At 57.1% G+C, this 25086-nt stretch overlaps 2 protein-coding genes across 5 annotated transcripts in view; one reads left to right on the top strand and one right to left on the bottom strand.

Moving 5' to 3' along the window:
• PLCD3 (phospholipase C delta 3) lies at positions 1 to 18631 on the top strand. 4 transcript variants are annotated; one of them, XM_070393035.1, is made up of 15 exons: positions 1 to 275; positions 8739 to 8900; positions 9005 to 9233; positions 9586 to 9715; positions 10866 to 11094; positions 11417 to 11618; positions 11771 to 11915; positions 12598 to 12750; positions 14539 to 14682; positions 14996 to 15146; positions 15944 to 16060; positions 17159 to 17325; positions 17487 to 17622; positions 17727 to 17876; positions 18048 to 18631. In XM_070393035.1, exons 1-15 carry the CDS (start codon positions 131 to 133, stop codon positions 18146 to 18148), a joined length of 2361 nt encoding a protein of 786 aa, XP_070249136.1. In that variant the 5' UTR covers positions 1 to 130; the 3' UTR covers positions 18149 to 18631. The 4 variants fall into 4 exon arrangements, with proteins under 4 accessions (XP_070249136.1, XP_070249137.1, XP_070249135.1 ...); XM_070393036.1 differs by lacking the exon at positions 1 to 275 and adding an exon at positions 4065 to 4107 and having other exon boundaries at positions 14542 to 14682; XM_070393034.1 differs by lacking the exon at positions 1 to 275 and adding an exon at positions 4065 to 4107.
• A 1259-nt stretch (positions 18632 to 19890) lies between these two features.
• Positions 19891 to 25086, bottom strand: part of NMT1 (N-myristoyltransferase 1) — a 35626-nt gene continuing 30430 nt past the window's right edge. The window contains exons 10-12 of the mRNA XM_070393038.1: positions 24814 to 24981; positions 23600 to 23737; positions 19891 to 23015 (exon numbers count right to left, since the gene is read on the bottom strand). Of these exons, the coding sequence (XP_070249139.1) occupies positions 22995 to 23015; positions 23600 to 23737; positions 24814 to 24981 (327 nt within the window). The 3' untranslated portion in view covers positions 19891 to 22994. The remainder of the gene's footprint in view (positions 23016 to 23599; positions 23738 to 24813; positions 24982 to 25086) is intronic.

Below are 25086 nucleotides of genomic sequence, written 5' to 3'. Positions count from 1 at the left end.
GCGCCGCTAAGTTTCTCGCTGGGACGGCACAGAGCCGGGGCCGGGCCAGAGCGGCGCCCCCGCGGCCCTGTCCCCGCGCGCAGACCGGGCCCGGCCCCGGCCCCCCCCGAGGCGGCCCCCCGCCCCAGACATGCTGTGTGGCCGCTGGGGGAGCCGCCGGCGCCGGGAGCCCCCGGTGCGGGCCCAGGTCGCGGCGTCGGTCGCGCTCCCGCCCCCGCCCGCTCTCCAGGACGGCGGCACCCGGAGGCCCGGGCTGCGGGCGCTGAAGAAGATGGGTCAGTGACCGGCGGGGCCGCGCGGGGGGCATGTGGGGGGCGTGCGGGGGGCACGGGCCGTCCCCGTGGCGCAGCCCGGGAGGCCGGGTGTTCCGGGAGCCGTTGGCGGGCTCCCCGGCTGCGGGGGAGCTCGGCGAGGTGTGGAGCCAGCCGCGTTCCCGCTGGGGTCGCACCTGCGGCACCGAGGTCCCCGGCCAGAGCTTGGCGCCCAGGACGCCTTTGTTTCCCACCAGGAGGCGCCCGCGGGGCGTGCTGGAGGGGAGTTTGGGCGAGGGGTGTGGATGGGGGGGTCCCTAAGAGTCCGGGGAGTGGAGTGGGAGACAGACTTGGGGCGTCCTTCACCCACCTTGCCAGCACCCCGTGCCTTTCAGGGCAGCCCGGGTTCCTGGCAGCCCCCAGCAGGGCCTGAGGGTGTGGAAGACGCCGGCCGCAGGCCAGCCCTCCAGCAGCAGCAATGGGATTCTGTAGGGCTGTCTCCCTGGGAGAACTGTCTTCAGTATCAGAAAGCCAGATCCCCACCCAGATGTGGGGATTCCCTGGGGGCAGGGACTGTAAGGGTGACCCCGTAAGCATCTCGGAGACCCGCAGTCCTGGGGAGTTACAGGCGCGGTGTCACTCCGTCTCCACCTTCCTGACGGGTAGGCAGGTGGCACCATCCCCGTTCCACGGGGTTGGAAAGTCGGCGAATTTGTCGGTGACCACACAGGTGGTAAAGGCACAGGCTGGCCTGCAGGCTGTGCTTCACCACATCGCCGCCCGTACCCTCAGAGTCAGGCAAAGCAGGACTGCCAAACTGTCCAACGACCCTTTCACCCTGTATTTAAAGGGCCAGAAGGTTGAGAACCACTGGCCAGGTGGTTGAGTGGCTTGAAAGACAGGGCTGTTCGTATGGGAGAATTTTGTAAAGTGTCAAGTGCTGCGAAACTGGTGTATGGTGGGAACTGCTGTGGGCAGAACAGTTCATGATGGAGAGATCGGGTGTGGGGTTGAGGGGACAGACGGGCAGGGCTGCCCAGGAGACCTGTGTGAATCTTGGAGCAGAATTCTGGGTCCCAGTTGCCAGTCTTGCTTCCTCTTTGCCACTGTTCTCTACCCCTCCCCCCTTGTTCTTACTTCTACCTCCTCTCACTCATTTGACCTGAATGTATTGAGCGCTATGTTCTGAGCAACTTGCCTGGCATCCTCCTCATGCGGACGTAAAACATGATCTCTGCCCTCCTGCCATCAATCACGCATGCATTCACCAAACACTCATCGAGTGCCTGTAGTGTGCTGTGTCCTGGGAATTCAGCAACGAATAGGACAGACACCGTCCTGGCCCTTAGAGAGCTGAGCATCAGGAAGGAGGTCAGACAGTGAAGCAAAGCAGCAAGTCGAGGAAGGGAAGGGACAAAGGAGATGCTGGGCCACCAGCGAGGGCCAGAGACTGGAGTGAGGCAAAGGGGAGAGGCAGGTAGGGCCAGATCTTCAAGGCCCCTCCTTACAGATTAGGGACTTTCTCTGGAGGGCAGGAGTTGTGCCGAGTAGGGTTGGGTTGGATGAAGGGAGACTCATAGGAGGGAAGCTGAGGGGTCAGTTGGGCAGACAGACTTGGGCTGGGGTAGTAGAGATGGATTCCGGAACCTCCTAGGGCAGCGGTTCTCAACCTGTGAATCGCGACCCCTTTGGGGGGTCGAAGGACCCTTTCACAGGGGTCGCCTAAGACCATTGGAAAACACATATATAATTACATATTGTTTTTGTGATTAATCACTATGCTTTAATTATGTTCAATTTGTAACAATGAAATTGGGGGTCACCACAACATGAGGAACTGTATTAAAGGGTCGCAGCATTAGGAAGGTTGAGAACCCCTGGCCTAAGACCATTGGAAAACACATATATAATTACATATTGTTTTTGTGATTAATCACTATGCTTTAATTATGTTCAATTTGTAACAATGAAAATACATCCTGCAGATCAGATATTTACATTATGATTCATAACAGTAGCAAAATTACAGTTATGAAGTAGCAATGAAAATAATTTTATGGTTGGGGGTCACCACAACATGAGGAACTGTATTAAAGGCTCGCGGCATTAGGAAGGTTGAGAACCACTGTCCTAGGGTGTAGACGGGGCTGGACTCTGCAGTCGGTGAGATTGGAAAGGTGTCCCTGGTGGGCGACAGTGTTATTCATTCTCTGGGCTAAGGAGCAGGGGTGGTTTGGGGAGAGGGGGAGCGCTGTGGGAGTTGAGGTGCCACTGAGACAGCCAAAGGAGTCCGCCACTCACAGGGGTTCTGGATGCGGTGGGAAGCAGAGGTGATGCCCTGCACACCTGTCTGCCTCTTCACTCCACACACGTTTGCTCAGACCGATCTGTGTGCCGGGCTAGGGCTATGGAGGTGAATAACACCGTGCCTTACCCTCAGGGAGCACACAGGTTAGTGGCAGACACTTGTGGACACATAATTACAGCTGAGCCCAGGCTGAGTAAGGCTGCACGGGCACTCGTCACAGTGACACTCAGGAACCATGTGGGTGTCAGAATGTCATCTGGCTGCCCTTCCTCCTCCCCACTGCCTTGTCCTGCTGAGCAACTGTGGAGAGGAATGCCCGTGTGTGTGTGTGTGTGTGTGTGGGGGGGAATGCCCACAGGGTGGAGAAGAAACCCAGGTGTCACGGGTCCAGCCCCTCAGGCTGTCCACACCCTCAGGGTCATCCTGAGCCTGCCACCTAGGCCATGGCCACACCCCTTATGTTCACAGAGAACAGATTTTATTTTAGATCAGGTCAAGAGAGACCAGAGCAGGGAGTGGCTCAGAAGTCAAAGGCTCAGAGGGGCCCAAGGAAAAGAAAGGGCCTTTCGGACCAAGGTGGGGAAGGGGGACCAGGACGAGGGAGAGAAGAGAGGAGCAGCCACCCACGCCGAATGGGAGTCATTTGTGAAGCCTGGGGTCCCTCTCCTGTCCCTGCCCCAGGATGGCTGCTGGCTTGGCCTGCCTCCAGGAAGCCAGGGAATAGTTGAAGGGTGAGAAGAGGAGCCCAGTGAGCACCTGATGGGCAGTCATAGGGCTGAGCCTGCATCAGCCCAGATCCTACCTAATCCCGGAGCTGCGGAGGGGAAGGTGCTGCTGTCCTCTATTACCGATGAGAAACGCCAGGGGACGGGGGTGAGGTCACCGGCCGGAGTCGACACAGCCTCTGCCCGCCTGCTGCCAAAGGCTGGTTTTTAGTGATGGATCTTTCTTGCCAGAATGAATGGATTCTAACTAACACCTTTCTAACACTGTGCCCAGGCGTTTCACATAGCTCATTGAATGCTCACAGTCATATGAGGTGGACGGTACTGAGCCTCATCTTGCAAATGAAGAAGCTGAGGTTCAGGAGGTTCAAAGCTAGGAAGTAGCTGAGAGAGGATGTGAACACAGGCAGCCTGGCTGAGTCCGAACTCAGAACACAACGAATGAGTGATTTCCCCTCTCAGGGGCCCTGCCAATTTCCCGGGGCGCCCTCACAGGCTTGCCACATAAAATGCAGGATGCCCGGTTAAATGGGAATTTCAGAGAAACAACAAGTGATATTTTAGTATAAGTTGGCCCGAATTAATTGTTGTTTGAATTTCAAATTTAACTGGGCACCCTGAATTTTATCTGACAGCCCCGTCTCCCCAGAGCCCCTGTCTGACTCTGTGCCTTTAATGCTCCACCCTGTCCCTAATCCGCCCAGTGAACAGAGCACTGAGTGGGCAGAATCCTGCTCCCTGCCCTCCTCAGCCTGCACACACCGCCAGGTGCCACAGGGCAAGACGGCTCTGCCGATGGCCTGCCAAGGGTGTCCCCTGCGGGGTGAGTGGGGCTGCCCTGGGTGGGGGTCTTTAGAGCGACGCCCAGTGCTGGCAGGTGCCTGGCCTGGTGGTGGGGAGGGGAGGGCAGGCCTCCTGGCTAAGCAGGAGCAGGCCAGGCAGGACGGGGGTGGGGTGGGGGGGGGCTGGCTGCTGTGCCTTGTGCCCCCCGCCCCCTCTTTTTCTTCAGCTCTGGGAGTGACCTCCCACAACCTCTGCCCTTGCACAGGCCTCATGGCTGTTCTGCCAGGAAGGGTGCTGCCACCTTCACCTCATGGGTCCCACCCAGGGGCAGGGGCAGCACTCCTGCCTTTCCTGACTTTGTTGATTCTCCAAGGAATGTTATGGACTCTGGCTCGGAGCTCTGCTGGGCTCCAGCCCTGGGTGTGGCAGCCAGTGGGGACAAGGGGGAACATGTTTGGTCTTTGGGGTGCTGGGGGGCTGCCTGCTGGCTGGAGGATTCAGGTGGGAAGGTGTTTGGGAACCCTTGCCAGTTGTGTCCCCTCCCAGAGCCTCATGACCCCAGCCACCAGGGAAAGCTGCCCTCTGCCCCCTCCCCCATTGGCATGGAGCTGTCGGCTGTCACTGTTCCCTGCATGTCTCACATTCCTCTGGAGCCCATGTGCTCTCCTGAGTGTGCACTGGCACGAGCACACACACACACACACACACACACAGGTTGCCTATTTTCTTCCCCAAGCTGATCCACCTTCCTCCTTCCCACCAACCCCATACACCACCCCCCTACACACACACACACACACCAGTGCACACACCCTGTATGTACACATCACCTACACACACCCTCACTGGAGACCTAGCACTCCTGTCACACACACCCTGCTCTCTGCGTCTTCCCCTTCTGTCTACAGGCCCATGACCACACAGCTTATCTATGAAGCTGTCAGTGGCCACCTGGGTCCTTCCCACCTTTTGGCTATTGTTTGTTCTTGTTTTTACTGCTATTATTTCATGATTATTCTCCTACCTGCTCAGTCGAGGTAGCCAAGGTGCTGCCCAGCTCAGCTTGAAGGCAGAGTGGATAGATAGAGAACCACCAAAATCGCAGAAGGCAGGCAGCCTGTGCGCCTGCTCCGAGCAGGTAGGAATGTGGTGGGTGAAACACCTGTAGGATTGGGCTTGGCCGGACCCATAAATGTTACTGGGTAGCTGCATAGAGAGCCAGGCTCCTCCCAGCATCTCTGCCCAGGGCCTGGGAACTCCTCCTGACCTCACCCCTTTACTTCTGTTGGTCCTGCTCCTCCTGTCTGACACCCCAGACCCCTCACTACCCCAGGGTTCAGCAATGGGGAGACAGAGGCACCCACCCAAGAACTCAGCCCCGGCCCAGCCTGGCCCTGCTCCCTCATTCTTTTTGGCTTTTCCACTGGGTGTGTGGTTGGGGGATAGTGTGACCCAGGGACCAGTACCAGTTGGGTGGACAGACTGGAATGTCACCCCTTCCCACAACAGGTTCATGGGGAGCTGGGGATGAGGGCCAGGAGCAGGGGCCCCCTCAGCATGGGAACCTGTCCCAGTGGGAGGCTGGTCAAGAGTCCAGGCTGCCTGTCTCCCTGTCCTGTTTGCAGAAGACTGGACAAAGCAGGCCCTGCGTGACTCATCTCCATTTCCGGCCTTAGTCATTCACTACCCCCCTCCCCACCCCACCCCACCCCACCCCCCCAACTATGGACTTGGCATCAGAGGGCTGGCCAGATCAGGGGAGGTGGCCGCAGCTGCAGAGTCTGGCAGTCCAGTCGTGGGACTGCAGGGCCTTTTCCCCACAGCGGAGCAGGTGGAGGAGGGGTGGGCTCAAGGGGGGCCTTCGCCTCCTAAGGATGGCAGACTCCTCCTCCTGCCTCTGATGCCCTGATTCTCAACCACAGTTGCCCTCAAAGCCACAGGGTAGGTTGTTAAATACACAGATGCCTAAGCTCCAGCCTACACCTGCTTGATGAGAATCTCTGGGCCACGGGTTTTGCAACCTCCCGCAGGTGGTACTGATGCACAGCCAGGATTGAGAAACCCAGACCCACAGGCCTCTGCTCTGAACGCGGGGTGGGAGTGGCCGAGCTGGAGGTAGCGCTGTCTGTCCATCCGCCTCCCCTTTCAGAAAACTGCCTGCTAATCTGGCTCTAGGACAACCACTGGGGTTAGGAGACTGGGCTCATCCCTGCCCTTGGGTTCACGGAAGTCCACGGAGATTGCCATGTAGGTGGACGTCTGTTTGTTTTAATTAAAGTAAAAAGTTGGTGGTCAGGGAGGGAGAACTCCCATGTGAGGACAAATTATGGAAGACTTTCCAGAGGAGGTCATGTCTGAGCCGGACCTTGAAGGATTCTGGAATGAGGAAGAGGAAGGAGGACAGTACAAAGGCTCCAGGAGAGAGTGAGAGGAAGCCCAGAGATTTCGACTTGATTCCTTAGGTCAGAGTTTGCAGGTGGGCAGGCAGGGGCCTGGGGCCACAAAGCCCAAAGCCAAACCCGGCTTTGGGGGCTTGTTAAGTGAAATGGAGGGAGGAAGAGAAGCCCACAGTCCTGTTTCCTTTGGCCCACATGGTAGTATTTGGGGGGTTTTGTTTGTTTGCTTCAATTTGATTTAGTTGCCAACATTGGAAAATCTGGAGGATTCACATACAAATCCAGATTCCGGTTCTCTGGAAACTGGGCCCTCGTCCACCTCTGGCTGGCCCCCTCCTTTCCAGAGGGCGGGGCCCTACTGTTTGTCCAGCTCCCACCCCTTCCATTGTCCTGGGCTCTTCAACCTTTGGTTTTGACCCCTTCTGAGGCAGATCCAAGCAGGCAGGGTGTGGCACCACCAGGATGGGCAGCATATTGGCTGAATTTTGGATTGCTAGCAGGTACTACAGTGGGGCCTTGACTTAGGAGTGTCCCGACTAACGAGTTTTTTTGAGATACCTGCTGTCTCTCAGCTGAGTTTTTGCATTGAGTTGATAGAGTAATTTGAGTTAACGAGCTCCTTAACGAGCTCGGTCTCTGAACGAATTGAACTCATAAGTCAAGGCCCCACTGTACTGAGATTTCCATTTTATGCACGGAGAACATGTGGCTTAGAGCAGGGGTAGGAGAAATGGGTGAACTTTTCTTTAATTAAAATAAATGAATATAAAATAAACAACTAATTAAATTCTGCTCTCTCCTACCTCCCATGCCCAGGTATTTGTGGGGGCAGGGGAAGAAGGAGGAGGATAGGAGTTGAAAGGTTCAGTTCATAGCCAAGGGCACATATTTCCACCACTTCCTTAGAATTCCGGCCAGTGAGGGGCGGGGGGCGGGGGGGGGGGAGTGGTGGAGAATTCTGGCCAGTGACTGAAGCTTGTTTCCTTGTGTGTTAGGACATGAGCAGGGCCGGGAGTGTGTGCAGTAGGTGCTTTGTACGCATTTTGTTTTAATGAAACCAGACAACCAAGGTGTCCAGGCTGCCTGTCACTACTTGAGCCAGTTCAGCAGAGACAGGGTTGAATCACATATGAACGTTTATTCCAATAACGACATGGGAGAGCAGCAGGCCACGCACAAACATCTGTTCTGCAACCCACCCCCCTCCCGTAAGCCAGCTGTTTGTATTGGGTAGGAGGACAGAGATTACATGGGGAAGTAGGGATTACAGGCCTGGGGAAGTCGGCTATGCAGTCTGGGGTAGGACTCCATTGTTTGTTTGGGTAACAAGGTGGTTAATCTTGGCACGATAACAGGCAGTTCTTGAATGAGAATGGACCCCATTCCAAGGTTGACTCCCAGGTTCCCCGGGGTGTGTGTGTGTGTGTGTGTGTGTGTACAGCTCCCAGCCAGGTTAGAATGTCCTTTAACCAGAACAAGGCAGTCACGGCTAACAGGGCGTGATTAGCATTTCCCACAACCATAGCTAGTCCCCAATATTCTATTTTTGCCCCTAACACTTACAGGGAAGGTGGACACTAACGGGAGAGGACCTGTGGGCCGAGGGGTGACATGGGGTTGTCATAGAGGCTGGGCAAATGCCAGACATCACAGGAGACCATGCCTTCAGCGGGGCCCCACCAGGGCACACAGATGCCAGGAGGTCAGCCTCTGCTTAGCCAGCAGGCCCTGGAGGCCTTGGTCTGTGACCCCAGAGCCAGAGTGGCCTCTGCATCCTCCCTGGTCGGGAAGGCAGTGTGAGGAGCTTGGGTTGCAGCAAGAGAGATTTAGGTTAGATAGTGAGGTGGCTTTCTCGATGGCAAGGGTTTCCAATAAGTGAAAAGGCTGCAGGTGACAGGTTCTGGATTTGCAGGCTGGAGGGCTTGATGGAGGAGAGTGGCTGGGGGGGGGGGGGGGGAGGTGACAGGGAGACCTGAGTCCCTTATCCTATGGGGGGGGGGGGGGGGGACGGGACTGTTCTGCTCCAGGGCCTCCAGAGACCACTGCCTGGCGGGGAGGAAGGGCCTGTTACTGGCACCCCACCCAGGGGGACCTGGGCCAGGCACTCCAAGCCTCAAGTCAAACCCAGTATCGGGGCATGTTCCCCTCCGCAGGGAGAGGCCTGTGTGGGTTTGGAGAGGCTCCGAGAGGGAGGCCACAGCTCTCGCTGGGAGCAGGGAGGAAGGAGGTCCCGGTGGGGCGAGGCTCTAGTGCACCCCGGCCTCCCGCCCCGCAGGCCTGACGGAGGATGAAGACGTGCGCGCCATGCTTCGCGGCTCCCGCCTCTGCAAGATCCGCTCGCGGACGTGGCAGAAGGAGCGGCTGTACCGGCTGCAGGAGGACGGCCTGACCGTGTGGTTCCAGCGGCGCATCCCGCACGCTCCGTCGCAGCACATCTGTGAGTCGGGGCGGGCGGACCGGGTGGGCCGGGGCCGGGGCCGGGCGGGGGCCGGGCAGTTCCCCGCCGCTGACCCGGCCGCGCTGGGCGTCCCCCGCGCGCAGTCTTCGTGCAGCACATCGAGGCCGTCCGCGAGGGCCATCAGTCCGAGGGCCTGCGGCGCTTCGGGGGCGCCTTCGCCCCGGCGCGCTGCCTCACCATCGCCTTCAAGGGCCGCAGGAAGAACCTGGACCTGGCGGCACCCACCGCCGAGGAGGCGCAGCGCTGGGTGCGCGGCTTGGCCAAGCTGCGCGCGCGCCTGGAGGCCATGAGCCAGCGCGAGCGCCTGGATCAATATCCTGCCCCAGGGGCTGATGCGGGGGTGGGGTGGGGTGGCGGTGGGGGGAGGCGGGCCCTGTCCCTGGAGAACCCCAGGCTGGGGCAGGTGGCCCTGTCCTTCCGGGGTCCCCAGTCTGAACCTGAGCCCCGAGCCCCTTGTCTTAAAAACTGAGAGTGGGGACATGGCCCCCTGGCTCTGGGGAGCCCAGTCCCATGGAGGACAGCCCGCTGCTGTGCTCAGGGAGCCCACAGGCCACTAGGGACACTGGGAAGCCCCCAAGCCAGGCGATGGTGTCAAACCTGTCAGTCACCTGCCAGCGGGGGGGTGGTGCCCAGCCTGTTGCTGGTATTTCCTGAGCACCCACACCTGGATCCACTCCTATCTGCACCGGGCGGACTCCAACCAGGACAGTAAGATGAGCTTCAAGGAGATCAAGAGCCTGCTCAGAATGGTCAACGTGGACATGAATGACATGTACGCCTACCGCCTCTTCAAGGTGGGCCCCTGCCACGTCTCTGACCTCTGCTCTCTGTCCTCCCCTGACCATTAGAGTCCTCTGTTTTCCTTTCCATCCAGCTTCGGTGGCGATAGGGGCCTCTTGCAGCAGAAAGGCCACACCTGGGTCTACTTCCCTTCATCCCCTCCCCCAGGCTATGGGGCCAGGATGGGCGTGCTGGCCCAGAGCTTCTCCTCCCCCTCAGGCAGACCCCAGGGGTAGGGAGGACTTTGGGCCTCCCACCACTCCCAAGTGAGCAGCAAAGCTGTAGTTTTCGTTTCTTTAAAACCCTTTGCCCAGGTGACCTGTATGGTTTGCAATCAGGAGCAGAGGGAGGAGTCGGCTCACAGCCCACGTGCACACCCTCCTCCACTGGGGCGTGTGTGGCGCCTCCACACCTGTGGGAGCACAGTCGGGGGCACACAGGGGTGGGCTCTGCATCCAGGGCCCAGTCAGAGCGCATGGCAGACCCCTGTGTGGATGCTGCTGAGTGTCCAGCCTGTGACAATGAAAGACAGGACCACGGCACCTGTGCCCCTCCCGACAGCTCCATGTGGATCCTCAGTTCTGTGCTGCCCATTGACCCTGGGTGTGAACGTGGGAATCTGAGGATGGTAATGAATAGGAGGGGAGTGTAGCACAGAAGCCCAGTCCTGCCCCAGGGACACTGGTTTTCCTCCCACATCTTTTATTTTATCTTTTTTAATATATATTTTTATTGTTTTCAAAGAGGAAGGGAGAGGGAGAGAAATAGAAACATCAATGATGAGATTCATTGATGGCCCGCCTCCTGCACGCCCCCTAGTGGGGATTGAGTCCGCAACCGGGGCTTGTGCCCTAACTTAGACCTCCTGGTTCATAGGTGGAACCTCCACCTCTGAGCCACACCAACAGGGCTCCTCCCACATCTTGATTCTTAGGGCAGGTCATGGTCCAGAGTGACAGGCCTGGAACCCGAGAGATCTTCCCGAGCATCTCAGCCCTGCAGGTCACCAGCTGTGCCCTTGAGCGAGGCTGGAGCCTCACTAGCTGTTTCTCTCCCTGTGAATGGGAAACATTTGCTTTCCCGGCCATGGTAGATGCTGGGTGTGTCAGTGAGGCCAGCTTCCCCAGGGGTCCCCTCTCCTGAGTTCCTCCCTCTGCGTTCTAGGAGTGTGACCACTCCGACAACGAGCGGCTGGAAGGGACTGAGATTGAGGAGTTTCTGCGGCGACTGCTGAAACGCCCGGAGCTGGAGGAGATCTTCCATCGGTACTCGGGCGAGGACCGCGTGCTGAGCGCCCCCGAGCTGCTGGAGTTCCTGGAGGACCAGGGCGAGGACGGCGCCACGCTGGCCCACGCCCAGCAGCTCATCCAGACTTATGAGCTCAATGAGACAGGTGGGGGTCTGACCGAGGGGTTCGGGCCGACACAGCTCAGGTGGTGGTGTCGGATAGATCTGGGTTCCCAGATAAGGGGGCTCTGCTGTTCCTGGCTGTGGGTGCCATCCCGAGTAGGTGATCTCGCCAATTCCGGACTCAGCTGCCACATCTGTAACGTGACAGAGTAACGTACCTTCCTCGTAGGGTTTGGCATAACTTCGTTGAGTCCAGTCGGTAGACAGGTGCTCATCAGTACTAAGTGGAGTGAGCTTTGGAGCATTTGGGGCTGGAAGGGGGGTCCCCTGTGTGTCCTGATGCTGTCTTCTGCCCCTCCCTGCAGCCAAGCAGCACGAGCTGATGACACTGGATGGCTTCATGATGTACCTGTTGTCACCAGAGGGGGACGCCCTGAACCCCGCCCACACGTGCATGTTCCAGGACATGGATCAGCCCCTCGCCCACTACTTTATCTCCTCCTCCCACAATACCTACCTGACTGACTCCCAGATTGGGGGGCTCAGCAGCACTGAGGCCTACGTTAGGTACCCGTGCAGGGAGGGTGGCAGTGAACCCTTCTAGAAGCCCCGTTTGGCGGGGAAGTGGGGCTCAGCTCCCACTGTGGGCTTCCGGGGGCCCACCGGTCTGTTTCGCTGATCTGTGCCACCCACATGACACCTTGCCTGTCTGTCCACAGAGCCTTCGCCCAGGGATGCCGCTGTGTGGAGCTGGACTGCTGGGAGGGGCCAGGAGGGGAGCCCGTCATCTACCATGGCCACACACTCACCTCCAAGATCCTTTTCCGAGATGTGGTCCAGGCCGTGCGTGACCACGCCTTCACGGTGAGCCCAGCCCCCCTCAGTCCTCCCGGAAGAAACCCCTGCCCAGAGAATCACTCCCTGCCCAGGTGCGGCTGGGACAGCGGCCAGTGGGGTAGAATAAAGCTGAGTGAGGGGCTTCCTTCTCCCACCCTCATATTTAGTAAATGTATTAAAATCTCAGAATTTCCAGGAGAAAACCTTGCGGGAGGGAAGGACATTTTAATAATTGTTGCCAAAGAGTAAGCCATAAAGAGAAGCTAGAGAGAGAGAGAGAGAGAGGGAGAGAGAGAGAAGCTTAGCATACTATGGTGTCTACATAAAACTGCAATTTCAGTCAGGCTACACAAATCTTACCACCGACAAATGACGAAGGGGGAGGGGGAGTTTGCATACTAATGACATGGTCAATGTCATTAACATATAAAGAGCATTTATAAAAGAAAACCATTCCTGCAGCTGCCCTCAGCCTCCCAGACAGTCCACCCCTTCCCGAGGCCCCGTATCTGACCTCTGTCCCTCCGTGTACAGGCTGGCCCTACCCAGGTGTGTCCCACTTCCCCCTCCCCACAGTGGGTTCTCCAGAGCCCTGGCTTGGCCGGCCTGCCCTGAAGGAACTGGGGCTGCATGTAGTAGGGGTTCTGGTTGGGATGGGAGGAGGAAAGAAGGGGTGAGTGACTCTGCGCTGTTGCCTCTCCCCCTACAGCTGTCCCCATACCCTGTCATCCTCTCCCTCGAGAACCACTGTGGGTTGGAACAGCAGGCTGTCATGGCCCGCCACCTCCGCACCATCCTGGGGGACATGCTGGTGACACAGGCACTGGACTCCCAGAACCCTGAGGAGTTGCCATCCCCAGAGGTGATGCTCCCAGAGCCTCAGCGTAGGTGGGGAAGGGCCCGTCTGGGCTCCAGCATCCACCCCTGCTCATGCCACTTCCCTGTTCAGGACCCCTCACCTCTCTCTGCCTTAACCTTCCCCTGCTCCTGCCTTCGTCTGACATCTGCCACCCAATGGTCTGATCAGTCTCCTGCTGTCCATCTTTGACGAGCGGTTCTCAACCTGTGGGTCTCGACCCCTTTGGCGGTCGAATGACCCTTTCACAGATATTTACATGACGATTCATAACAGTAGCAACATTACAGTTATGAAGTAGCAACGAAAATAATTTTCTGGTTGGGTCACAACATGAGGAACTGTATTTAAAGGGCCAGAAGGTTGAGAACCACTGGACTAGACCCACCCCACCCTCTCTCCTGGCATTTAGCCTTCCGTGACCTGGCCCTGACCCCCGTGCTCTGCCTCACGGCCCAGAGAATCCCTGCGAGCTCAGCCAGTCCACCTCGAAGGTCTTGGTTGACATCGTCTCCACCTGGGGCTCCCTTCCCAACCACCTGGCTTGCCCAGTGCCACCTGCTTATAATTCTGGTGCAGCTTAAACTTCCTCTTCCTGTGGCCTTAGAAACTCCCCCAGATTCTGGCCAGAGGTGGTCCTGCCTCCTTTCATTCCAAACCCCAGAGCATTTTATCTGCCCCCTTCAGGATATGCACTCTTTTCTGGCTCCTTGAGAAAACTCTCCTCCTACTCCCTATCCCAAATATGCAGAAAATGTTGATCACCCTGGTGTGTGTGTAATTTGATCTTTTATTAGCATGAAAATAACATACATATGGCAAACAAAAACTGAACAGTTTACCAGTGTATACAATTGAAAATGTGTGGGGGTTTTTCCCCGCTTGGGCTCACCCCTGTCCTATTTCACACAAAGTAACCATCCTCAGCAATTTCTTTCTTTCTTTTTTTTTTTTTTTAATATATTTTATTGATTTTTTACAGAGAAGAAGGGAGAGGGATAGTTAGAAACATCGATGAGAGAGATTGATCAGCTGTCTCTTGCACGCCCCCCACTGGGGATGTGCCCGCAACCAAGGTACATGCCCTTGACCGGAATCGAACCTGGGACCCTTCAGTCCGCAGGCCGCTCTATCCACTGAGCTAAACCGGTTCGGCTTCAGCAATTTCTTGTGTGTCCTTCCAGAATTTCCCCATACATATATACCCCTCCCCATGGCTCTCTTCTCTTTCAAATGTTACACCACAAGGGTCATGTGATTCCGTGTTCTACACTACTTCTTTCAGGAGAGATCTTTGTTGGAGAGCGGCTTCTCTTTCAATCCCGAGCTGCCTCCATCATTTTAACGGCTGCTGTGTAGGATTCTGATGTTTGGAGGGACCTCATTAGCCAATCCCCTGTTGACCTCTTGGGTCGTTTCCTCTTTGTTTGTTTTTCTGTTAGAAACCACTCTTCTTTGTGTGTCTTATCCTGCTCCTCACCCCCCGCCAGCCTCTCACACGGTGGTTGAATGACTGACCAACCGGCTGACACAGGGGTGAGAGGGCTTAACCCGGCCGTGGGCAAACTACGGCCCGCGGGCCGGATTCGGCCCGTTTGAAATGAATAAAACTAAAAAAAAAAAGACCGTACCCTTTTATGTAATGATGTTTACTTTGAATTTATATTAGTTCACACAAACACTCCACCCATGCTTTTGTTCCGGCCCTCCGGTCCAGTTTAAGAACCCATTGTGGCCCTCGAGTCAAAAAGTTTGCCCACCCCTGGCTTAACCCTTCCATATCGGTCTCTACAGCAGCTGAAGGGCCGGGTCCTGGTGAAGGGCAAGAAGCTGCCAGCTGCTCGGAACGAGGATGGTCGAATCTTGTCGGACCGGGAGGAGGATGAGGAAGAGGAGGAGGAAGAAGAGAGGGTGGAGGCCGCAGAGCAGAAGCGGCAGGTGAGTGGGGTGGGCTGGGCAGGTGGCGAAGGGAGGGAAGGGAGGAGCTGGGGGCTGGAGCTAGAGGAACCTCTGAGGCTCATCTCCTAGGCCCGTGGTTGGCAAACCGTGGCTCTTGAGCCCCATGTGGCTCTTTGGCCCCTTGAGTGTGGCTTTTCCACAAAATACCACGCGCGGGCGTGAATGTACAGTGCGGTTGAAACTTCGTGGCCCATGCGCAGAAGTCGGCTTTCGGCCTGGGAGAGTCTATTTTGAAGAAGTACTGTTGATATTTGGCTCTGTTGACTAATGAGTTTGCCGACCACTGTCCTAGGCCAAGCAGATCTCCCCGGAGCTGTCGGCCCTGGCCGTGTACTGCTGTGCCACGCGCCTTCGGACCCTGCGCCCTGCCCCCGTCCCACCCCAGCCCTACCAGGTCAGCTCCCTCAGCGAGCGCAAGGCCAAGAAGCTCATTCGAGAGGCAGGTAGGAGCCAGGATAGCTGGCATCTGGGGGCAGGAGGCCAGTGGAGGCCTGTAGGATCCTGGGAGAGCATCCCGAAGTTGGTCTGGAAAGGAGATTGAGAGGCTTTGGGGGGCGGTAAAGAGGTCAGGAAGACCCCAGAGAGGGGCTCAGAGAATGAGTGCCCAGTACCAGGCCCGGCATGCAGGGAGAGGGCCCAGGGAAGAGGGCGCACAGCCTAGTGATGGGCCAGACGGAGCTGGGTAACTATGATGCAGGGTGATCAGCTGGGCCAGGATAGGGAGGGGCTGGAGGAGCCCAGTACAAGGCGGTGAGATCAGGGCAAGAGCTGAGCAGGTGAGGCCTGACAAGACACCTGATGGACGGGTGAGGAGGAAGCCGCCAGGCGACGAGGGGGAAGGGGTGTCCAGACAGGAGGGGCAGGTTGCACCAAGGCCTGGAAGCATGATACACAGTGTTCCAGGAAGCCAGTGTGGCTGGAGGGTGTGTGGGACAAGTGATGACACACAGGATGTCAGCCTGGGGCCAGGTGTTCCATGTGCTGAGTCAGGAATGTGGGGATTTGGGGCTGGGATGCAGTGAGGGCTGTGGGAGCGGTCCCTGCCCCTCCCCGGACTTCAGCAACCTCCTCATGAGGTTCCCACACCCACCGTGTCAGAGAGAAGAGGAGCTGGGGCAGGGGAAGTGGGAATGGAAATTCAGCCTCTGTTCCCAGCCTGTCCCTGGAGTTGGGGTTACAGCCCGACACCAGGTGAGGGTACCCCAGGAGCTTGTCACAATACCACCAAACTCCTCACCAGGGAACAGCTTTGTCAGGCACAATACCCGGCAACTGACCCGTGTCTACCCATCGGGGCTTCGGATGAACTCGGCCAACTACAGCCCCCAGGAGATGTGGAACTCAGGCTGTCAGCTGGGTGAGTGGCTGCAGAGCTGGGAGGGGGCCGGTGCTTTGTGGGGTGGCCTCTGGGGCGTCATAGCAGGACCAGCAGTGATGGGGCCACATAGCTTACCAGGTAGAAAACTGTTTTGTTGATAATAACATTTATTAAAAACTTGTGAGCGGGGTATGTGAGGAAACACAAATCAGGCTTGTTCTTTTTTTTTTTTTTTTTAATGTATTTCTATTGACTTCAGAGAGAAAGGAAGAGGGAGAGAGAGATAGAAACATCAATGATAAGAATCATTGATCAGCTGCTTCCTGCACACCCCACACTGGGGATAGAGCCAGCAACCCAGGCATGTGCCCTGACTGGGAATCAAACTGTGACCTCTTGGCTCCTGGGTCAACACTCAACCGCTGAGCCACACTGGCCCGGTTCATTTGTTCCTGACAATGTAAAAGTCTCACATTTTTTATGAAGGTAGAAGTTAGAAATCTCCACCCCCAGGCGCCCCCTTGACACATACATGCACACATACCCCTGGCAATCCCGTGCTGAGCCCAAGGGAGGGGAATGTGGTCCCCGAGGGGTAGGTGTAGAAACCTCAGGCCTCAGCTCTGGCCCAGGCCTGGCCCTGCAGGTGGAGGCTTCTCTAACATGCCCCCCTCAGGCCCACATTCCAGCCTCAAGAGATACCAGGTTGCCTGGCTGGAGGGGCTCAGTGGTTGAGCGTCGACCTGTGAACCAGGAGGTCACTCATGGTTTGATTCCCGGTCAGGGCACATGCCGGGTTTCGGGCTCAATCCCCAGTGTGGGGTGTGCAGGAGGCAGCCGATCAATTATTCTCTCATCATTGATGTTTCTCTCTTACCCTCTCCCTTCCTCTCTGTAATCAAGAAAAAAGAAAAAAGATACGAGGTGACAGTAGAGTCTAGATCGCATGGCTGCCATGACACACCCACTCCCTCCCCACCACCTCATGGTGGGTATGAGCAGCACTGCCCAGATCTGGGCCTTTTAGAGGAGCTAGTTCTGCACCTATAGGGCTGTGTAGGGGAGAGGGCAGTGAGGCCCCTGAAACAGTGAGGAGAGGGCCACGGAGAGCCCGTCCTGACCCCGCTGTGTCCACAGTGGCCCTGAACTTCCAGACGCCCGGCTACGAGATGGACCTCAATGCGGGGCGCTTCCTCGTCAACGGGCAGTGCGGCTACGTCCTGAAACCTGCCTGCCTGCGGCAGCCTGACACAAACTTTGACCCCGAGAGCCCTGGACCCCCCAGAACTACTCTCACCATCCAGGTTAGCAGCCTGGGCCATGCCCTACCCTGGGCTCAGAGCCGGCTAGTCCGAGGGCACCAGCCCGAAGTGGAGGAAGATGGCGGAGGCCTGGGGACTGCATGGTGGGCAGAGCGGGCAGGGGCCCCAGGCAGGGCCAGGCTGAAGCTCTTCATCCCCCGCAGGTGCTGACTGCACAGCAGCTGCCCAAGCTGAATGCTGAGAAGCCGAGCTCCATTGTGGACCCCCTGGTGCGTGTCGAGATCTACGGGGTGCCCATGGACTGTGCTCGAAAGGAGACCGACTACGTGCTTAACAATGGTGGGTGGGCCTGCTGGTGGAGGTGGGTGGGCAGACAGCAGAGTGCAGGGAGGTGCGGGGCAGAGGCCGGCTGGCTCCGACCACCATGCCTGTTTGTGCCCTAGGCTTCAACCCCCACTGGGGGCAGACCCTGCAGTTCCAGCTGCGGGCTCCAGAGCTGGTGCTGGTCCGGTTTGTGGTAGAAGATTATGACACCACGTCCCCCAATGACTTTGTGGGCCAGTTTACACTGCCTCTCAACAGCCTGAAGCAAGGTAGGCGGGGATGGGAAGGGAGGGGTCCGGCCCAGACGCTGCTCACCTGCCTGCGCTGTGACTTTGTGAGCGCCTTTCCTGAGTGAGGCCCCAGCGGGGCCCCGCCCCCAGGGAGGGGATGTGGGCAGGGTGATGGGCAGCAAATCCGATGCCTGGCTGCCCTCCCCACAGGGTACCGCCACATCCATCTGCTTTCCAAGGACGGGGCCTCACTGTCACCAGCCACGATCTTCGTCCATATCCGAGTCCAGCACTCCCGAAGGCCCGACTGACCCCTGCTGGCACAGCTGCGTGCGGCGGTGAGGCCTCCTCTGGAGTGGAGGGCAGTGGTGTACCCGGCCAGCCTGGTGCTGGGTTGCCTCAGTGCCTCCGAAAGAACAGGGGTTATCTCTTCCCTGCACTGAGATGGCAGAGGAATCAAGGAACTGGGCCACCTTTCATTGTGATTTTTCAAGAGCCAGGCCTGCTACTGCCAGGAGACCTGGGGAGCAAGACATACGAACCCTCAGCCCCTCTGCCCGAGAGGAGTCCAGCCACGGCCTCACCCCACCCAGGCATTGGCCACCCCCTAAGACTCCCTCCTCAGGTTTTCCTGGGTTCTTCTCTCTGGCTTTTGAACCTGAGCTCCCTTCCCTTGTTAAAGCAAGAAGGGAGAGCTGAGGTTGGGAGCCCTGGGGACCGAGAAGTAGGTTTTTAGCTCGTTTCATAGAAGAGCCCTGAGAGGGCAGTAGAACAAGACTGTTTTAAAAAATAAAGCAGCAAGCTTCCTTTATCACCGCCACCGTGAGCACCGTGAGGCCACAGGGCCCTGAGGAGGATGGGGCAGAGTCCCTCGGGCCTCTTCCCAGCAGGGCTTGGATCTGACTGCCAGGGGGTGCTGCAGGCGGACTTTGAGGACAATCACACGCTGCCCCACCAACACTCTGAGGGGCCCCACACAGACCCCCCACTTTCCCGGCTCAGCAGGGTTCAAGGCCTCTGTCTACTCAGTAGACAAATCCCAGACTTGGGGCTCACCTTCCACCAGCCAACCGGACTTTGAGATGAAGGCCGGAGGTAGCGGCTGCTCCGGGCTACTCTAGAGATGCTGGGAGAGTGTGCAGACAACAGATGACAGAGTCCAGAGCAAACCTGTCAGAAAGGTGGCCTTCGAGAGTTAAATGTGGACTCAGGCATCAGCACTAGCACTGAGCAAGGGCAGAGCTCGAGAGCAGTCCCTGGAGGCAGCTCATGTCCTCAGGCAGCTCAGGGTCCAGGTTCCCTGGAAAGGGCCAAGGCACCAGCCATGGGGGCCAGAAAGGAGGAGGGGCCGGGGAGCGGGTGACAAGCTCCACAGGAAGAGAACAGGGATGGAAGGCCCTGCAGAAGCTGGCTCAGTAGGTGGGCAGGGGGGCCTGGTGACCTGCAGTGTTAAAAGCACCCCGGTGGCTCCAGACCCCTGGCCCAGAAGGAAAGAGGTGGCACTGGGCCGAGTCAGAGGAGCCGCTGCTGACCCAGACCGAAGGGGCCACCTGCTCCCAGCTGTGGGAGCCCGGCACTGGCTCCTCGGCCAAGGTGCCCGGCACTGGCTGGCACAGAGCCCCGCCGCTCCTCTTACACGGAGTGAAGCTGGGTCAGTACTGGCTCCTCGCTGGCGCCTGAGGACTGGGGAAAGGAGCCAAGTTTGCCCTGAAAGGGGGCAGCCTTGCCATGAGTCTTCAAAAGTTGCCCAGGGCTGTGATCACAACAGCCTTTCCCGCAGGGCACTGCCGCTCAGAGGGAGAGGGCACCCTAGCCAAGCCGGGGCTGCCAGCGGCTCCACGGCTACTTGCTGTCCACAGCAAAACCAGGAGGGCGGAAGGTTTTATTCAGCTGCTTCCTTTATTAGAAACCAGTGAGATGTATCAAGCGGAACAATGCATTTGGTATTTCTTCCCCCGCCCTGGGAATGGGGGCTCTCCCATAGCCCAGAGAAAAGCCAAGACGAAAAGGTAAAGCCTCCCCTTCCCTGTTCCAAGATGCAGCACCTGCAGTCAGTCAATATTTTTTATTTAATTGAATGAAACCGTCCCACAGAGCCTCCCCAGGGACAGTGTGTGCAGGCCTGCTTTCACTTTGCAGGGCAAAACTGAAGCCTTGGGCCGCCTCTGACTGGGGCAGGTTGGCACTGACCAGATACAAACCTGCCCTTCCCCCGGTCTGACCGCCCTTCACCCTCTCCTAGACTGCAGCTACCTGAAGCTATCCAGGCCTTTGGGACACCCCTTGGGTTGGTGAAATGCTGGTCATCTTGGAGCAAAGAATTAAAGACAACTGGGACACCCACCCTCGGGCTTCAGTGAGCCAGCAAGTAGGGGGGCTGGCAGAAGGAGGTGCAGAAAAGGCCCGACATTTCCCATAAACCTAGGTGCTGAGGTGGCTCGGTGTGGGCCGGCCTTCAAACCAGACATTAGCGTCTTTGCATGCAGGCATATGCAGGGTAACAAGCCCTTACAGACCTCAATCCAGAACCGAGGCTTCTTTTTCTATCCAGCTCTCTCCCTACACAGACAGGGAGGCCACAGGGATTTGCCAGGGAGTCAGGGATCAAGTGCAGAGTCAATCCAAAGGCAGGAGATAAACATATAGAAACACGAGTGTCCAAAAGCCCAGTGTCAGCAAGGAGTGGAGGCGGCAGAGTATGAGGGCCATGCCCAGAGGCTCTCCAGTAGCAGCTCCCGGAGGCAGGTCCCAGGTCCTTCCCTTGTTTGGTTCTATCCAGCCATGGCTCCACCATCCTGCAAAGCTCCTTGTGAGGAGGCCTTGAATCCCAAACAGTGGTCCTCTCTGACCTGAAGTCCTGGAAGGGGTGGAGTGAAGAACCCAGGGACCGTCTGGACAAAAAGGAAGCCAGCAGCAACCACTGAGCCACCTCCCGAAGCCCCGGCGGTGGTGGGGTCCCCACATGAACGACTAGAGTCCACGGAGGGGCCACGTGGTTTTGGAGGGAGACACAGGCCTTTCCAGGAGATCTGTTTCTTCCAGAGCAGCCACAGGCCTGTTTCCCTTCCATGACCTGGGTCAACCCAGGCAAACTCCAGGGGCTGTTGTGCACCCCACATTCCAGAGGCAGTCAGGCTGGGACTTGGCCCAGACAGAGAGCGTCTCCAAGTTTCAGTCCTGCCCAGGTAAGAAAGAGCTGGGCACTGTGTTCTTTGATATCCTTAGGAGCCTGCACTGGGCGAGCTGCTCTGGGGCTCAGAGCCTTGTGTCTGATGTCTCAGAAGCTGTAAGGCAAGCCTCCACCTCTCTGACCCCTTGTCTGTGGAATGCAGGGAACACCTTGCTAAGAACAGCAGCTTCTTTGGTCTGGGTATCTTGCGGAGTCAAGGAGTCAAAGGTCAGCCATGGTCCCTGGTGCCTGCAGGTTGCAGAGCAGGGACAACAGGAGAAGGAGGCCCCTAGAGGCCTGATGCAAACCCAATCCAGTCTACCAAGAGCAGGCAACATTCCAGCAGGTGGCACAGCCCCAATCCCAAGCACACGATTTCTTCCAGCTTCGGGGACAGCAGAATGAACCTCTGGCCAACCTCACCCAAACCCACAGCCTCCAACAGCACTGCTAGCCTGCAGGGCATGGCTGTAGCTGGTAAGACCAGACTGAGTCTGGTCTCCTGGCTAAGACTTCCTTCCCCCTACAAGTAGCTGAGAGGTGAAAGCAGCCAGGAAGCAGTCACACCACGTTATCCACCCATTTCCTTTCTCCTAGAGCAAAAGTCACATACAAACCTGGATGTGGGTTGCTGACAATTCCAGCCAAATCCTCCCTAAGTCAGTTGGCTGAGCACACGTGAGGAATAGGAATGCCTGCACAGCCGCCACGTGACCGGAGGTCCCACTACTGTGGGGAAACGGGCAGCATCACAACCATCACCACCACCACCACCACAAAAATCCACCGAACATCATCAGTGAAAACCACACGCAGACAATGGCAACATGAAATCATGTCTGTTAAGTTCAGATTGGCGTCTAACCACCACTCCTTGCCATTCCTCGCAGGCTGTCTTGGAAAGGAGCACAAGAGATGGCCAATGGGTTGGAAGGCACAGGCCAGGGGCCCGGGAACCCACACCGTCCTTGCCCAGCCACCCTGGAGGCGTGAGGGTGCTGGCTCTTTGCTCTAAGATGAGCTAACCAGGCCTTGCACTGACATGGTCTCCACAAAGTCCCAAATGCTACAAGGAGGTCAAAGGTCCCCTTCAAACTGCCAGTCACCCCTGGAAATGGAAAAACAATCTCATGGGGCACTCACGCCTATAAGATTGGCAACAGCTGGCTAAAGAGTTGGCAGGATGACTTCCAACAGGGAGCAGGCCAAGCAGATGGGAGAAGGGACTCATTTAATGAAATCTGCTTCCACAGATCACCACCACGGCCCTGTTTCTGAATGCAGAAAAGGCCCGGGCCTGCGGGAAAGCCTCTGAGTAGGACTGGCTCCAACAAGGACTCCACCTGCAGTCTGTGAGATCTGGGCCCTCCCCACAGCTTGGCACAGTCCCTCCACCTTAGTCTGCCTTCTCAAAGCCAATCATTCCAGCCAATTCAGAAGGGGAACTGGACAGAACTGCCCACATCCTCTTTCTCCTGCTCCCCCAAGAAAAGCCAATACCTGCTTTCAGAAAAGAACAATTCACTGTCGCAATGTGTACGTCTGGCACTGTCCTTGATTCTAATTTTCAGGAATGATCTGAATTCAGCTTTTCATTAGAGACCGAACATCCTTGTACATTTGGAACATGAAAGATATTTAAAATATTTATATATATATAATATATACTTTTATTATTCACCCGTTAACTCCATAATATGCCAATCACGAGCTAGTTTTCAGCAGTTACATTCCCTTGATCGTGGCTGCAAAAGGATGTGATTAACTGGAAAACAGGGAGACCAGAGACACGGCCAGAGGTGACATCACGCAGCCTACGCCATCGCAAAACAATTGTCAAGTTCAGTGGCGGTTTGGTTAAGCCGGTTCACTTCTGTTCCCTTTGCCAGGGATTCTCACGTTTGTGAAAATTGGACCAACAAGTGGTGGGATTCCATTTCCTGGTTTGAATTCTCAGTGGCTTTATCCAGAATCTCACTGGCAACTGGTTACTGTAACACCAGCCCAACCTAGGAGAGCCAATCGGAGAGGCAGAGTTGAGTTGACAGTTGTTTGAAACCTCTCCCACTTCCCCACGGACCTGACGTGCCAAATGGCTGCGCCCACAGTGCTGCTCGGCTGTGGGAGCAGACGCACAGCGAGCCGAGGCTCACGCTCAACCTTTACATTTATCATGTCCTTTAAGGACAGCAGCTGCCAGCGTCTCGAGCACTGGTCAGCAGGCCTCTCCGTCCAGCAGTTATTTTGTTAACTGCTGACCACACCATGGTCCTGGGCTGCCCTTTGGAGCTGGTGGAGGAAGAAGGGCCGAGGTGGGTGGAAGAAGGGCTGGGATGAGGGCAGCAGCCAGCAGAGGAAAATGCCCTCAACCCTTGACTCTAACCTTCGTGGCTCACAGTGGGCAATTCACTTGCAGGGTTCCCTGAGAGAGTCCCAAATGCCCTGCCCCAGCCAGCGGAAGTGACTCACCTGGCGGGAAGAGAAGCTGGAGACAACCTTGCTTCTGTGGCTCTGGAGCCCAGCCCCTCTGCCACCCTCACACTAGTCTGGCCATTAGAGGGAGGGGACTTCTCAGGCCCAGTAGCTTACATACCTTCTCTGCCCCCATGCTGGGGCACTTCCAATTGTAAAGATAATACTGCAGGTTGCCGTCCCCTATGCCAAACTTCAGCTTCTCCAAGAAGGTTTTGTTCTCCATGAGATCCAGTGCATTGAACACGTCAAACCCTTTCTGTACAGCAACAAGGAGCAAGAGAGCAGGTGAGGAGGGGTAAAAGCTGCCTCACCTTCCTGCCCTTTTCTGTCCTGTCAGAGCCATCCCACAGGCGGCCACAGGCAATCTCCCTTCGAAGCTCTGGCTGCTTCCTGTCGAATTCCAACTCCAGAGAGCGCCCGCTCGCTAGTGGCGGTTCTCAGACACCGAGGCCATCCTACCTGCCTCTCCTCGGTGAGCCTCCAAGCACACTGTGTCCTCACTGTTCCTGTCGCACGTCCCTGAAATACTCGAGTAACCGCCACAGTCCTCGCTGGAGACCCAGCCCGGAACCCCTTCCTTGGGGAAGCTAGCTCCTGTCAGCACTGGCACTGCTCCCTCACTCCCTGGACACCTCAACTCGTAGGCCTTCAGTGTACGCCCTGTGACTTCACAACACCCGATGCGCTGCTTTGAGACTGTGATGAAGATACTTCCTACACCTCACCACCTTGGTCAGAAGCTCTCCCAGGGCAGGGACTGGACTGCCCATCGTCTAGCTCAGCGGTCGCCAACCTGTGGTCCGCGGACCACTAGCGGTCCGTGAGGTCCGAAAGGTTACGACCGCTGGTCTAGCTGGCCCACAGTGGGCTGGGCTCCCTGCAGGCAGAACCCATAGTGAAGGACTGACTGAGGACAACTTCTTGGGTTGAGACACCTGGGCCCCGCCCCCAGCTCTACAGTCAGCGCTCCATGACTCACCACGACAGAGACCAATCTCCCCATTCCCACGCTGGGGAGGTCGTGAGGAGGACCCCTTTCCTCCCCGAGCAGGCCTGGCTATTCAGGCTCCTTGGCAGCGCCTCCCGTGAGAACGAAACTCACTGAAATAAATCAGGAGGAGTTCAATGCCTTCACTTCATGTGGATGCTCCTTGCTCCCTCCCAGTTTCTAGCTGCTGGCTGACAACTGCTGGGCTCTTCCCTAAGCAGAGCCAAAGGACAAGGTCGGCTCAAAGCCCCTGGCCCATGGACAGCTACATCCCTAGCTGTGCTCACCACCATTCCACTGCCACTGCCCCACAGAGCTGCCCCTCCCTCCAGTCTGCTCCTCACCGTTTTGGCGAGAACAAGGGCGTCACTCATGAGGTCTAGAAGAGGGGTCTGGGTGTGAACGTTGTAGAAAGAATAAGCAGCCTTTAGACTCTTGTGGGTTGGATGGTTCATGATGGTGGAGGGAAGCGTATAAAAGCTCAGGAAATCTGTCACCTCACCATTTGCATTCTGAAGGGAAGACAGCGAAAGGAGGCAATGTCACACATGCACGGGAATCCTGTAGGCTGGGAACACATGGTTTTCTCTTGCTCTCATGTCACCCATAGGCAGCTC

Source organism: Myotis yumanensis, unplaced genomic scaffold, assembly GCF_028538775.1.
Source record: "Myotis yumanensis isolate MYYU_CA2020_CCGP unplaced genomic scaffold, mMyoYum1.0.hap1 SCAF_16, whole genome shotgun sequence".
NCBI lineage: Eukaryota > Metazoa > Chordata > Mammalia > Chiroptera > Vespertilionidae > Myotis > Myotis yumanensis.
The sequence above is the reverse complement of the archived record's forward strand: the minus strand, read 5'-3'. Positions and strand labels throughout refer to the sequence as shown.

What these genes read in the sequence shown, in the direction of transcription:
- PLCD3 (XM_070393035.1), top strand. Translation starts at nt 131, where the DNA reads ATGCTGTGTGGCCGCTGGGGGAGCCGCCGGCGCCGGGAGCCCCCGGTG. An exon ending in CGCTCCGTCGCAGCACATCT is followed by an intron (nt 8,901 to 9,004) that starts GTGAGTCGGGGC and finishes CCCCGCGCGCAG; the next exon opens with TCTTCGTGCAGCACATCGAG. An exon ending in CAGCGCGAGCGCCTGGATCA is followed by an intron (nt 9,234 to 9,585) that starts ATATCCTGCCCC and finishes GAGCACCCACAC; the next exon opens with CTGGATCCACTCCTATCTGC.